General features: G+C 44.4%; 1 protein-coding gene across 6 annotated transcripts in view; it reads right to left on the reverse strand.

Moving 5' to 3' along the window:
* PDE1C (phosphodiesterase 1C) overlaps window positions 1–15,146 on the reverse strand; it is a 272,866-nt gene that overhangs the window by 76,604 nt on the left and 181,116 nt on the right. For all 6 annotated transcript variants that reach the window (XR_013978371.1, XR_013978372.1, XR_013978373.1 and 3 more), the window contains 3 exons: window positions 4,265–4,378; window positions 3,637–3,819; window positions 2,280–2,346 (listed from right to left, as the gene is read on the reverse strand). Coding sequence is in view for 2 of the 6 variants with exons in the window: in XM_080975857.1 (XP_080831983.1) it covers window positions 2,280–2,346; window positions 3,637–3,819; window positions 4,265–4,378 (364 nt within the window). In the remaining 4 variants the exon portion in view is untranslated. The remainder of the gene's footprint in view (window positions 1–2,279; window positions 2,347–3,636; window positions 3,820–4,264; window positions 4,379–15,146) is intronic.

Below are 15,146 nucleotides of genomic sequence, written 5' to 3' on the forward strand. Positions count from 1 at the left end.
AGACATTTTGGCACCTGAGGCAAACCACAAAATGGTGCCTCCACCATTGCAGGGAAACATACGCGCCAACTCCCCGGGGCTGTGGGTGCCCTGGCTCCCACATTATTTTAAATGACAGGGCAGCCACAAAATAACAATAATAATCATAATCATAATCATAATCATAATCCCACCCTTCCTGGTTCAAAAACCTGGCTCAGGGCGGCTAACAACAAATTTAAAACATTTAACTGATGCAACAAAAAACAGCATAAAATACCATATAAAACGTGAATAACAATAAATTCGGAATTAAAAAATCAATTTAGGGGGGAAATCCATCCAATAAGCATTAGATGATCACCAGGGCTAGCTGGCCAAATTAGTCCCACTTGGGCCAGCAAGGAGACCAGGGAAGAATTAGCTGTGGAATCCCAGAACAGGTAATCTTCATAAAAAGGGGAGGGGGAGGGAAGGAAGGGGAATAAAAGATCAGGCTAAGTTCAAATTGAAAGCCAGGCAGAATAGTTCTGTCTTACAAGCCCTGCAGAAGGAAGTTAAATCCTGCAGGGCCCTGGTCTCATGGGACAGAGCATTCCACCAGGTCGGAGCCATCACTGAGAAGGCCCTGGCCCTGGTGGAGGATAGTCTGACTTCCTTAGGGCCAGGGACCTCTAAACTAAAAGTGCGGGCACGCGGGAGGGTGTGTCCTCATGATGTCACCATGCCCCAATACGTGCGAGAGTGACGTCAGCATGCCAGGGACGCCGCTGCCGGGGAAGAAGGGATGAGCTAAGATCTTAATCGCGAACAAGGCGGGGAATCAAATCAACCTCACCTGCTCTGAATCATTTCAGGTGTGTGCAGAGCCCAGGAGACCCCAAAGGGCAGACGCCAGCATTTCCTCCCTAGGGGTGGAAGGAGACCAGCAGTGCTTTCTATTTGCTGAGCCTCTGCTGGGCTTTCTCCTACATCAATGGGGGAAGTGGCTTGTAGCCATTTAAACTCCCCACAGTGCCCCATAAGGGACACTGAGAAACTTAAATGACTGGTTACCATTGCTTAGTTCAGATTTACACCACACTTTTGCAAGGCTACTGTTATCCAGTACTGATTTCCAGAAACTCATATGTAGTCACAAAATGCATGGTCCTTTTTTAAAAACAAAACTTTTTTCCTTCAATGAGTAACAAGGGGACCTCTGGGGATGGATGTTTTAGTTATGTGTTAACATTGCACTACTGGCATGCTATAGGATTGATTTTTACTGACTTTTGTTTAGGTAGGCTCTTGCTGTGGAATAAACAAAAATCCAACGAAAATTTCCTCTGTGCTAAGTTTTATTGGCCTGGTCCAAACGAAGTAGGAAAAGTTGTACCAACCACTGTACCAGTGCAATCTCAGCTCTCTGGGGTTTTGTGGAGAAATCCCTTTTGCCAGCCTGAGATGCTAAGGATTGAACCAAACACTTTACAGCTAAGCTCCCATGTGAGGTGCTCTAAATAAATAGCAGGTCAGGTGCTTCAAACTGCAAGTGTAGAATAGAATACTAATGGACATCCAATAATATTAAAAGAGAACTGAGGGGTGGGAGGCAGAAAGAATCCTATCAGGCAAAAGGCTGGCCTTGGGTCGTTCTTCCCAACATGCATTTGGGGGGGGATGTTTAATACAGTGGGATGTTTAAAGGCAGAACCACAGAGCCTAGGACTTGCCGATCAGAAGGTCGGCAGTTTGAATCCCCGCAACGGGGTGAGCTCCCGTTGCTCGGTCCCTGCTCCTGCCAACCTAGCAGTTCGAAAGCACGTCAAAGTGCAAGTAGATAAATAGGTACCACTCCGGCGGGAAAGTAAACGCCGTTTCCGTGCGCTGTTCTGGTTCGCCAGAAGCAGCTTACTCGTGCTGGCCATATGACCCGGAAGCTGTACGCCGGCTCCCTCGGCCAATAAAGCGGGATGAGTGCGCAACCCCAGAGTCGGCCACGACTGGACCTAATGGTCAGGGGTCCCTTTACCTTTACTTTTATTCTTAGGATATTGTTCAAGACTTCATTTTCTACTTCCTGTTTACATACAGAAGATATCACACCTTACTCTAGTGGTGATATTTTAACAACAGAAATGAGCTGAAGATCACCAGGTAACCTCTGGACTGTTTTTCTCTGATGCATTTTGTCTCCTTGTATGATGTAAGCTAAATTATTTTCAAGACACAATGAAAGGTAGAGCATGCACAGACCTCTACATGGAATCCCCGTATCATTTCAGTGTTTTGTAAGAGAGAACCACCACTGGCATTACCTTTAGCACTCCAATTACAGCTGGTGGGTAGCTAAGTCCAACCATATTGGATGTCCGTCTGTACATTCTGTCAAGATAAAACAAATTAATTACACACATGACAGAGTTCTCTTCAGAATACATCGTTTTTACCCAAGCCAAACAAATTGCCTTTCTTCCTTTATTCCCACTGGCATTAATTTCTATGCCAAAATGTTCCATTCAGAGCCAGAGATAGCATCACGCAAAAGAGCTCTCTGCAGAACTGCTGCCATATGTTGTGCTTTGATGAAGGTATGCATTTACTTAAAATGTTTACAGCCAGAATATAGGCTTCCTGTACTGCCTCACCACTGCCACCATTTCATGCCTTGCACACGTCGGTTTGAATCTGCAAAACCACCACCAGCACAATCTGCACAAGTTTCCTTTATTGTAATGTAAAAGATCCCAACCACACGTGGAAGAGGATCACTGGATCAGGATGATCTGGTATGCTTACTTGGAAGCACTGAAGAAATGAACCTATGCTGCCAATTCTCGTAGTAGACCAGTATAAAGTAAGCAGCACATAAGCGGCACTCAAAACACTAAAAAAAATTCTACGTTCTAAATCTTATATTAATAATCCAAAAATTGAGAGAACTATGTACAAGATCTACTACAGAAGCCACAAACAGACTGAATCTTCCTTTTGGACACAATTTGGATGAGTTTTCTGTTTGTGGCTTCTGTAGTAGATCTTGTAGTAGCTCTCTCAATTTTTGGATTATTAATTTAAGATTTAGAACGTAGAAATTTTTTTAGTGTTTTGTGTGCCACTTATGTGCTGCTTACTTTATACTGGTCTACTTGGAAGCACTGGCATCTCTTTGACTTATTTCAAAGTAAATGTGTGTTGTTATTTCAATGGCAAGGTTAGACAAAGTTCTCTTTACAATTAATGCTTCAATGCAAAACACTGCCACAGCCTTCCCGCCAAATATAATTGCAAAATGCACCATTCTGTGTTATCGAAATAGCAACCTTGCCTGGTGACCAAAAGGATCCTGTTTCCGCTCAGACATCATTAGCCCAAGATGCAATCCATCTCAAAGTGATGCAAACGCTAAAACTGGTGAACTGAAATGATTCAGGGTTGTTACGATATCGTAAGTGCTAGCCATTTCTGAATTATTGTGCTCAGAAGGCCCTCAGAGACAGAGGGCTCTCATATCTGGATTTAGAGATGGAGAAAGTGAAGTCATGATCCTGGCCAATTCTTCAGAAGAACTATTGGGCCTTCACTGGTTGCTCACGTTTACCTACAAAGCTCCAATATCTATAAACTGCAACATCTGACTATTCTTTGGTGCAGAGCAGTTGCATCATCCGTTACCTCTCCACAAATATCCCAGCCTGAACTGCATGCACAATACTTCGGAATCGTGGCTTTTCCTCGCTCCTTTTCAGCATCATCCCCATTTGCCGTGTGAAAGTAGAAGCCAGCCAATCCCGTACTTCCGAGGGCACAGCATCTGACTGGATATCGCTGAGTTCATCTTCCGTATCCAACAGGCGCCTGTTGGGAGAGATACAGGGGAGATACGTTAAATAAAGATTTCCACAGAAACAGCATTTTTCTTGCAACATTTCTCCTGTTTACAAGGTGTTACACATGCCCAGCCCCTAATTAAATCTGCTGGTTTGTTGGTTGGTGGTTGTTTTCTTTCAGGTGAATTTAATGTAGAAAAATATTGACATTTAGTTATTTCTATGCACAACCGCAGTACCCCCAGATTGTAAAGTACCTCACTTCTGGAGTGTGAGAGCAATGAAGATCTTTGCAGGGTTATTTACAGTGCTTTTTTTCTGGGGGAGCTCAGAGGTATGCAGACCCCTAAACATTTTGTGAATCTTTGTGTGACTCACACTAATCCCAAGAAATAGGATGAGGTATTAATCTTGTTTACTTAAAAAATAAATGATGAAAATAAAGCATTACTACACTGAAACAATCGTCTCACCTGGTTTCATCAATGTACACAGATTCAAGCACTGTAGCAGCATATTCCAAGTTCTTTTTCAAGTCAACAACGGAAGCCTCTCCTCTCTCTAGCTGCTTCACCAAAGATCGTAACCTAAGAGAGGAAAACAAGAATTTGATTAGCACAAATCCACATCTAGAATTCCAAAGGAGTTCAGATTAATATCCCCAAATCCTTAACTTTCTTGCACCATCCTATTAACAGAATATGAGGGCTGTGAGTATATGATGGTTACAACCCATAAAAGGGGACTGAGCTATACAGCTGCAAATAACTTTTGTTTTGTAAAGTGCATTATACAAATCTGACACTAGATGGCAACAGTGAGTTATGGCAAATTCTATATATTTTTAAAAACGTTTTTTTAAAAGCATTTTTACAGCGTTTTTTTACATGTGTGTAGATTCCACCAGGGTGTTGTTATCTAAGCTACTGCAGAAGACAGACTGAACAGTTTGGATTAATCTACCATCTTATATAACCTGCTTTCCTAGCTCCCTGGTAGAGGGCTACCTTTCATAAAAGCATTTCCATTCTCCCAATATGGCTTTTTAACAGAAAGTGCAGGCATGAAGGATGTTTTGTATCATCAAACAGTGTTGAAATTCTAAAAGGAGGGACAGGAAGATTTTGAACATCTTAGTTTCAACACAGCATTCCAGGAGAATGCAATCTCTAGCAGAGTTTATTTAATACAGAGAATTCTGTTCAACATGTATAGAGTTAACTAGTTGTAAAGACTAGTTATAAAAGGATGCCTCTCCAGGTTTGCCAAATAGTCGTGTAAGCAATTTGCTTTTCTAATTGGAACGCTTTTCACTGCATTGGGCACAACTTTGCATTGTCTCCTAGCTTTCGGAAGCAGATGTGGGGGCATGAAAAAGGGACCTCCGGGATCCTGGTGTAGACATGAAACTTCTCCCCACAGCTCTGTGGATCCTGCCCTTTATTGATTTTGCTTAAGAATGAATACACTGGATCTTAAAATGCATGAAATGTAGCGTGGGTGAAGTGAAGGAATAATAGAGACTCTCACGTTTGTATTTTGTGCCTTTGATTCAATTCGCTAAACATAACCCTCCACATTTGTTCCGCAGTGTTCAACATCCATATACAATTCAGGCAGAATGAATAGCTCTAACACTTCAGCACTAGCTTCCATCATACAATATTAGATGTGGCACACAGTCCATCCATCATCTGGCAAAAGAAGAAGAGGGCTTTCGGAATAGAACCGTGTGCTTCACATACACAAAACAATGTTGTTGCCCTCGTCTGCCGTTTGTTATTTATGACTTATCTGGTAGAGGTGCTGGAAGTGGCCACATGCCTTCAGTGAAAGAGACATTTAGTTATTTCAATGCACAACCGCAGTACCCCCAGATTGTACAGCAGCTCACTTCAGGAGCTACCATTCTTCAGGCTACCATTGTCTCTTTTGTGTGATCAATGCTTTTAAAGCATGAGTGAAGCCGCTCAGAATAAATCATAGATTTTCGTGCCTGCAGTTCTTTCAAATGACCGCAACAAGTCTTTACTGTGTTTCAGCTTGGTCTGGCAAATGGGCGCAGACACACTGTGGTTAAGCAAAAGTTCAGGCTCACTAGCAATTGAAGGCCTGCAAAGGCCTAGGTGTTGGCATGTCCTTTTCCTTATATCTGCTTCATGAATTTACTTCCAGAGAATTTTATAAACACACATTTCTTTTAGTGTTACAAGGGACCGTGATAAACAAGGCGTTTAGTGCAAAGGCAAAACATGCCTAAGCATGGCTGGGAATTCTAGCATGCACCAAAAAGTATCCAACAGAAAAATGAATGAATGGTATCCAACAGAAAAACCCCAATGAAAATAATGACCAACTCAGGCCCAAAGGTGGATGCAACCCTTTATCTCTACATTGCAGGAGTAGGATGCCTGGCAGATTTCCAGGCTGCACTTTGTCGCAAAATCTCTCAAGATGTTCGAAAAGCAACTTTCCCACCATCATGTCCTGCGTGTTTTGAAGAGGTATGAAATGGCTGTGTCACGATATTATTTTAAAGCCCCCTTTTTAAAAAGTATGTCACTGTTATTCTACAGTAGAAAATATTTCTTTACACACACAAAAATTACAGCTACCATATATCTCATAAATAGCATGTAATACATCAATATTACAACACATATTTCCTTCCACTTTCAGCGGCGAAAGTGCACTGAACAACTTCTGAACAACATACTGTATGTAAGGTGCATGGACACCTGTTTTGGCCTCAATATTATGGGAATATGGGAAGAATACAGAATATCCTTGTGATGGAATTGTGTTCCTCACTATAGTAATAAGGTTTCCACTGGGGATGACGATTCACTATGGAACTGGCTCCTTATATCTGTGGTGCAAGATTGCAAAACGCAGACACCATGTGCTGTACTAAATATGGCATTCCCACCTAGCTTATCCCATTAAGTCTGGTTCTCAACAGTCTCCACTCATTGATCTCTTGCATCCAATCATGAGGAAAAGAGAGAAGAAAAGGGATCTGGGCAGAATCCAGCTGGACTGCAGGAATACATGATAGGCCTGCCAACTGCCAAAGTCTTACTGTTAGCAGGCAAGCCCAACATTTGGCAACCCAAGATACAGAAAGCAGCAAAGTTGTCCCTAGTGAAAATTGGAAAGCCTAGCGCATGCCTCCCTGCTCAGGATAACAACTAAATCCAGTTTTCATATTCTTCTGAGTGACATATGTTCTTATTCACACTAATGAGCTCCAAAGCCCATTTGTTGCTTGAATCTAGAGGCACAAGCTATAAGGGTTGCATTAATTCGAAACAGCAATACTAAGGTGGCTCCTGAATCTGGTGGAACTTCATTTCCCCTTATTCCCTCTGGTATCTTCAGCTGATCTTTTCTTGATGGTTCCTGAACATCATTTTTCTGATCTTGCCATATTTCAACACGGGTATAACCTTTGCTGATATCCAGACAACCACATTTCTGTCTTTCTTTCTGTCAAAATTCATGACACTGATACCACCTAACCATCTCAGGGCCGGTGATGTTCCCTGATGCCAGGCCATCAAATTCTTGGTTCTGTCAGGTTCATTTCCTCCCCCATGTTGTGTGACAGTGGGCGCACCTAAACAAGTCTGGTGAGATGTAAAAGTTCACCGATGTACACAGGGGCGTAGCTAGCTGCTCCAGCACGTGGAGGGGCGGGGGCGGGGCAGCATTCCATCCAGGGGGGCACCTGGTGAGCTGCCCATGGAGTCTGCCTGGCGGATGAAAGTCCCACGCTGCTGTTTCCGGCAACACAGGGCCCCGAGTCCCCGCGTCACTTCCAGGAGAGACACGTGGCCCGGTGCGCTGCAGGCCAGACCCCGCAGTAAGTGCTGTCCCCACGGTGTACCATTTTGTCACCCCCTCAGGGATGACACCTGGGGCAGTCTGCACCCCCCCACACACACCCCTTCCTATGCCTCTGGATGTACAAGTCATCAATTCTTTAGTTCTGTCAAAATTCATTACCCCTTCCACCCCTACCTCAACCCAGAATGTGGTTTTAGCCTGGGCACATCTAAACATCCCAAATGTGTTTGTGCATGTGGTGCTGAACTAGATAAGCTTAACTTACATGCAAACACGCTTAACAATCGTTGCATTAAATGTCTATGGAAGGTAGTAGGCCAAAGGATTTATTTCTCAAAAGAGAGGGACTGGCACTCACTCGTACAGGGAAGCAGGGCCGTCTTACCCATAGGCGCTAGGGGTGCAGGGCACCTGGGTGATGGGTTGTCAGGGGCGCCAGGCTGAGAGCCTGAGAGTTGAGTCCGGGGAAGAGCCTGTTAGGATATAGTTCCATTCCACCTTAAAAGGGTACAGGCATGACATTTGTGTATCACATGCCTGTTTACTCCCAACACTGCTGGGAACCTCCGCTGTATGTTGCTTTTGCTAAGAGGCCGTTTTGCTGGACACGAAGGCAAGCAGTCTTCTTTGTTCCTGAACACACTGAATAAATGGTGTAAAAATGCTTGCACAACTCTCTCTGTCTGCATTTTTCGTTGTGAATGATTTATACCCTCTGCTGACAGAGTGTGCACGGGTCTCGGAACGTACCTGAGGCTCATGGCGCTAATTGACTGATGCTGTTCCATGGGAGACCGGTGATTGTCCAGAGCCAGGTGGGCCTGCCTGATGCCTCCGTCTCCCTGGCAGCAGTGGCGTAGCGTGGGGGGTGCAGGGGGGGCCGGCCGCACCGGGCGCAACATCTGGGGGGGCGCGCTCGCACTCGCAGCTCTCTGCCCCTACCTGGCTCACTCACTCTCTCTCACTGCAGTGCTGGCTGTGCGAATCCGATCCGAGCCGCTGGGTCGCCGCCCACTGTGGAGGGGGTGGGTGCCAGGCGTGCGGTGCGGAGAGAGAGTGAGGGACTATCTGGGGGAGGGACAGTGCAGCGGCCACCCAGCGCAGCGCTGAGCGCGGGAGAATCACACCAGCCCAGCCCAGGCAGCAGCAAGAAGAAGCTGGCAGCGGCGGCAGGTTAGGGGTTAGGGGGCGCAAATTACTTGCCTTGCCCCGGGTGCTGACAACCCACGCTACGCCGCTGCCTGGCAGTATCCCAACAGAGCCCACCCATCAGTTGGAGTGCCGCCGTGGGCTCTTCTGCTGCAGGCATCTCTGCGCCATGAGTTTGGGGGCGACCGAGCCAGTGAGACGCTGAGGTGGCCAGCCAGCTCCGCCCTCCTTCGCACCTGGGACTGGGCAACCTGGGGGGACGCGCCAGGCAGATCTTTGCACCCCAATGCCACATATGCTTAAGACAGCCCTACCTGGAAGGCAGATAGTTTTACCTGGAAGCTCTGCCTCTCCAGGCCTAGATGTTTGTGGGGAGACTGTGAAAACCTTTATACATATTCATTAGCTCCCTCAAGATGCTCCCCTCCCCTCCCAGATTGGCCTAGACCAGCGGTTCTCAACCTGTGGGTCCCCAGATGTTGTTGGACTACAACTACCATAATCCCTGAGCTCTGGGGTGATGGGAGTTGTAGTTCAACAACATCTGGGGACCCACAGGTTGAGAAAGGCTGGCCTAGACTTTCATGGTAACCTATTTAAATTCTGCTTCTGTAGTGTCTGCAGATGCCCCCTTCAAGCAACACCTTCAAAATCAGTACCTTGGCACAGCAACCAGTTACGACTTGCCAAGACCAGTTGCCTTCTGCCTGTCTGCTGAAGCCCAACAGTCTTCTGCAAAGCCAAGGTTATATACATGTTATCAGCTACAAGTTATTGGGAATCTTAAGGAATGGGCAGCATACGCTTTTGAACTGTACAGAAAAATAAGAATTCTACAGGAAAACAAGATGTATCCATTTCCACATCGTTGCACAGCACATTCCCAGCAGTAACTAATTTGTGCTTTCTCAAACCCAGCCCACTTCATGCATGCAATTAACTGTATTTTTGTGGGGTGCCTATTAAATGTCATTAGTAAACATTATATTGTCACTTGCCGTGGGGTTGTAAATCAAGTCGCCATCTGTTTCATTTAATGCGCATGCTGGACCTGTAGATGCTAGATGCTTGCTGCTTAAGAAACAGTGCCAGAAATTTCTGACAACCTAGCGATGGAAATGTGCTCCAAAGATCAATAACAACAACAGGCAATTTTTCGGGGGAAAACAACAACAACACTGAATTCTGCCAAAACAGAAAGTGACAAAACACTCCAGTTCAGCTTTAAATTTTTTAAAAATCATATCAGATCATGAATATGAACAGAGATACCAGTTGATCACAAGCCTCATTCTCAGGTAGCAGAATGGTTCATCAGAATATGAAGCCCCAAACTTACTGTTTGTGGTCATATATTTTTTCATGCACAAAAACAGGGACTCTTTCCAACTAAGCCACAAGCTAGAGAATTGGGAATTGGCTTCGTTGTTGCTGCTATAGCTTACTTATGCAAGTAGAAAAATATTAAATTCAAAAGCCTGTTCATGAGATCAATGCCAAAATAAACCTAAGGATGAATTAAGGCAGCACTGTGACATTCTCTAGCTCAGCCTTTCTCAGCCTTGGGTCCCAAGATGTTGGTGAACTACAACTCACATCATCCCCTGACCACTGTGGTCCTGCTATCTACAAATGATGGGAGTTGTAGTCCAACATCATCTAGGGACCCAAAGATTGAGAAAGGCTGCTCTAACTCCACCCAGCATTTCATTATGCCCATGTTGATGGACCTCAGCTTGGATGTTCCAAGACCTCTTAGGGACTGTGCTTTGGGTTTAGTCTGGACTGTGTTTCCTGACTGTTGAACTTTGGACTTAACATACTTCATGCAGCAGTGGGAGTTGCCGCCAGGAAGGCTGTGGGTACAGGCAGTGCCAGATTTAACCCTGTGGAGGCCCCTAGACTGTCAAAATCTCTGGGGCATATGCTTGTGGGATAACATGGAACTAAGAAAGCTTCATTCTGATTTTATTTCAAGATCAAATCAATATAATTTTGATTCGTTATTGCAGGGCCTCAGAAGGCATGGTGCCCATAGGCTGGTGCCTTCTCTGCCTATTTGGTAATCTGGCACTGGGTACAGGAAACCGAGGCAGTGGAATTTCTTGAGTGGTCATAAAACCCCTTAGATTTTTTTGAATATTTTCTGGGCATTGTCACAAATTGTACTTTTGGCATTTCATTGGCATTTGACTTTCCTGTTGACATTGCCTTTTCTCTCTGCACATCATTGATTTGACAAAATGGATCCCAGTCCATGAAAATGTCTGCCATGTTAAGGTGTCAACAAGGCTCTCTTGTGTTTGTTTGTTCTCCCCCCCCCCCCAAAAAAGCTATGAACCATTCCAGCCACATGGCCATTCCAGCATGGTGAACCCAATTAACCTCACTTTGAACACAACCTGTTATTCTGCAATTAGAACAAAATCAAAGATTCAACTTTGCTTTTAAAAGAACTTACAGAAATTGAACATCTTGTATTTGAAAGCGCTTAACCTATTCTTTCACTGGGGAGTCTGGATTGTGGTGATGAGATCTTGTGTAGGAAGTCGAGAGTGAGCAGAGATTCTGTCTCTCTCATAATATTAAAAGCAGGACTCATCTAATAAACCTGAAAGTTAGGAAATTCAGGACAGGCAAAGGGGAATATTTATTCGCACAATGCCAAGTTTATGGAAGTTATAGTGATGGCCACCAGCATGGATGACTTTATAAGGGAATTAACAAATTAGGCATGGTGGCTATATTACCCCCTGAGTATGGGAGGCAATATGTACTATATACTGGTAGCTGGGGATCCTAGGAACATAGGAAGCCCAATACCATCCACAATGACAGGAAGCTGCTGTCTATGATTTCAGGCAGGAGTGTCTCTCAACCCTACCTGGAGAGGCCAGGTATGAATGAAGAAAGTCAGAAAAGATGATGTTGAGGACTTTGGGGGTTTTCTGATATCGGCAGGTATGCGCAAGATTTTAATTACAGTGGTGCCTCGCAAGACGAAAATAATTTGTTCTGCGAGTCTTTTCGTCTTGCAATGTTTTTCGTCTTGCGAAGCACAGTCCGTCGCAACTGCGCCTCTTCAAGCAGCTTTAAGAAAAAAGCGCAAGACGTTTTCGTCTTGTGAAGCAAGCCCATAGGGAAATTTGTCTAGCGAAGCAACGCAAAACCGAAAAACCCTTTCGTCTAGCGAGTTTTTCGTCTTGCGAGGCATTCGTCTTGCAGGGCACCACTGTATTTTAATGAAAGCCTGCTAGCGGTATTAATGAAGCAGAAGATTAATGCGATTAACTCCTGCACAGATAACACAACATGCCATGCACTTTCCACAGATTCTTTCCCTCAGCTTGTAACATTCCACTTTCAAAGATAATCAACTTCCCTGCATCTAGCTTTCATCTTTGCTTCTTCCCATAAAATGACAACACCAATGAATATTTCAGCCGCCTGGCATTTCAGACTGCCATAAATTGTTTACGGAGGGTGGGGGAACAGTAACAGGAAAAAAAGTCACTATATTTGCGGCTTGTTAGTGCCTACATTTTCCTTGCATGATTAAGCTTTGTTTGTAGGGACCCAGGCATTGCTACGGGATGTACGCCAGCCTAGCGTTTCACAAAAAAAGAAAAACTACTGGTGTGTATGGCAGTTTTCTTCTTTTTCCACCACCTGCATGGTAGCATACAAGCTATCCATGATATCCCATAGACCCAGGACCAGAGATCCAGCAGGGCCTTTCAGAAGCAAGGGTGTCGTGAGATCCAGTCAGACAATGACGAGGATTTTGGGGGACCCAAATTGTGAAGTATCTTTTTTGAAAGCCAATAAGAGGTTCTGCAAGCTGAGATCCCAGTGCAAAAGTGGCTCTGCCTAACTGAAGCTGCCTCTGTAACCCCCCTAAATGTTTAATTTAATAAATGAAAACAACGAAGAATGAGGCAGAAAGTTGCAGCTTCCACGGTATTCAGTTCACTCTTAAACAGTAGCACGTTTTACAGCAATATTTACCTCAGTCCAATTAGCCTGATATAGTACCCTAAGCAACTGCAAGGTGCTCTGTTGGATGGAGACTGAATTTGCGCCTCGAGGTATAAATATTTGAAGGAAGCAGAAGCAAATTTGCAACGATTGTTGGCAGGCTCCTGCCTTCATAAGGCTGGCTGGGGATAGAAAATCAATAGTCGTAGCAAAGGCCGGAAGGATTCTGTGAGGTACTTCATATGTTTTCTTGCCTCATCTGTGCAGTTTTATTTTAAAACAAACCATGTTTAACTTCTGCACAATGCTGCAAGGGAAAGTGACTTAAAAACTTGTAGCCATTCAGCTTTAAGAATGTGCCGAAAATGTAGTTGGGGTGGGGGAAATTGTCCTTCTTGAAAATATATCTCACAAACTAAATACTGAGGTGCCACCAGTATATGCAAATGTGTGTCTCATTTAAGACTACAGTGGTACCTCGGGTTAAGTACTTAATTCATTCCGGAGGTCCGTTCTTAACCTGAAACTGTTCTTAACCTGAAGCACCACTTTAGCTAATGGGGCTTCCCGCAGCCGCTGCGCCGCCGCTGCTGTGCGATTTCTGTTCTCATCCTGAAGCAAAGTTCTCAACCCGAGGTAATATTTCTGGGTTAGCGGAGTCTGTAACCTGAAGCGTATGTAACCTGAAGTGTATGTAACCCGAGGTACCACTGTATATAGAAACTTTATTCTCAATACTGATGGAACTCACGGGAGAATACTTTTATTTGTATATATCTTTATAATTTGTGAAGGAAACCTTTGTATGAGTTAATATTTCACTATCTCTTTGGCGCTGTGCTCTATTTTTGTCCTTTTGTCCTTCCAGGCTGGGAAAATTCATGGTTTGCATTTTTTATTTTCTGTTTTCTTTGTTTGTGTGTGCGGGTGTTTGTTTTATGTTCACACTTTTCTCTTTTTGGGGTAAAAAATCAATAACAACTTTTAAGAAAGGAAGGAAGGAAGAAAAATCTCTTTTCTCTTAAGGAAAACAAATACAGTTTTTGGAAGAGGGGAATAAGTGAACTGCAAAGTCCCCTTGAGCTGCAAAGACTGGAACAGGTTACCTCCTCTAATACTGACCAGCTATGGCCATTGGCCATATTACTTTCAATATATAACTATGAGGACACAGAGCCCACTGTAAACCAAAGTTAGGTGTATTTGATTTTAGTGGATCGTACTGGACTGTAGCCCAAATATTTGATTTCTCAATTTAAAGGACCAGTAAAATGCCTTAGGCTGCAATCCTACACACACTGAAATTGGAAGCAAGATCCACTGAAATAATGGGAATGTATAAATGGGAGAAGGTGTGTGTGTGTGTTGCAAAACACAGCTGTAATGCTACGCACATTTGCTAGGCAAGGTAAATCCTATTAAGTACAATGGCATTTACTAAGAAATGGAGAATTATATCAACAGGATGCATCACCCTCATTCCTCCAAAGCATTTGATGCAGTGTTGGAGAAAATGACTTGAAACGACAGGATCAGCCAAGGAAGGCGCCAAGTACCCATACCATCCCTATGTGGTCTAAGATGCCAACAGGTCCATTTATATTGCCCCTTTACTCCCAGAAGAAAAGAAACCTTCCCTCGCTCACTTGCCCCCATGATACCATAATAATAATAATATTTTTTTATTTGTGCCCCGCCCATGTGGCTGGATTTCCCCAGCCACAATAGGTGGCTTCCAACAAAGATTAAAAATACATTAAAATGTCACACATTAAAAACTTCCCTGAAGTTTTTCAGATGTCTTCTAAATGTTGTTTATCTCTTTGACATCTGATGGGAGGGTGTTCCACAGGGTGGGCGCCACTACCAAGAAGGCCCTCTGCCTGGTTCCCTGTAGCTTTACTTCTCGCAGTGAGGGAACCACCAGAAGGCCCTCAGCGCTGGACCTCAGTGTCCAGGCAGATTGATGGGGGTGGAGATGCTCCTTTAGGTATACTGGGCCGAGGCCGTTTAGGGCTTTAAAGGTCAGCACAGCCCACAAAGACCTCAGTGAGCTGTCAGCCACCACCTTGAAAGCAGAAGGTGGTGACTTCCGCTGGCTAGCAATCAGTCAGCCAATGGGAGGCGAGCTCTGTCTCCTTCTGCTCACTTTGGACATTAAGGTGGCAGTTGACACGGCTGTTGCATGGGAGGCCAGGGAGAAGGCTACTGGGGTGATTGCTTTCTTGAAGGCAAACTTAATCCGTTTGGAAGTCCATTCCAAAACCAAGGCGTGCTTTCCCATAGAAAGTAATGCAAAACGGATTAATCCGTTCCAGACTTTTAAAAACAACCCCTAAAACAGCAATTTAACCTGAATTTTACTCTCTAACAAGACCA

Source organism: Podarcis pityusensis (assembly GCF_964106645.2).
Source record: "Podarcis pityusensis genome assembly, chromosome: 12".
Classification (NCBI taxonomy): Eukaryota; Metazoa; Chordata; class Lepidosauria; order Squamata; family Lacertidae; genus Podarcis; species Podarcis pityusensis.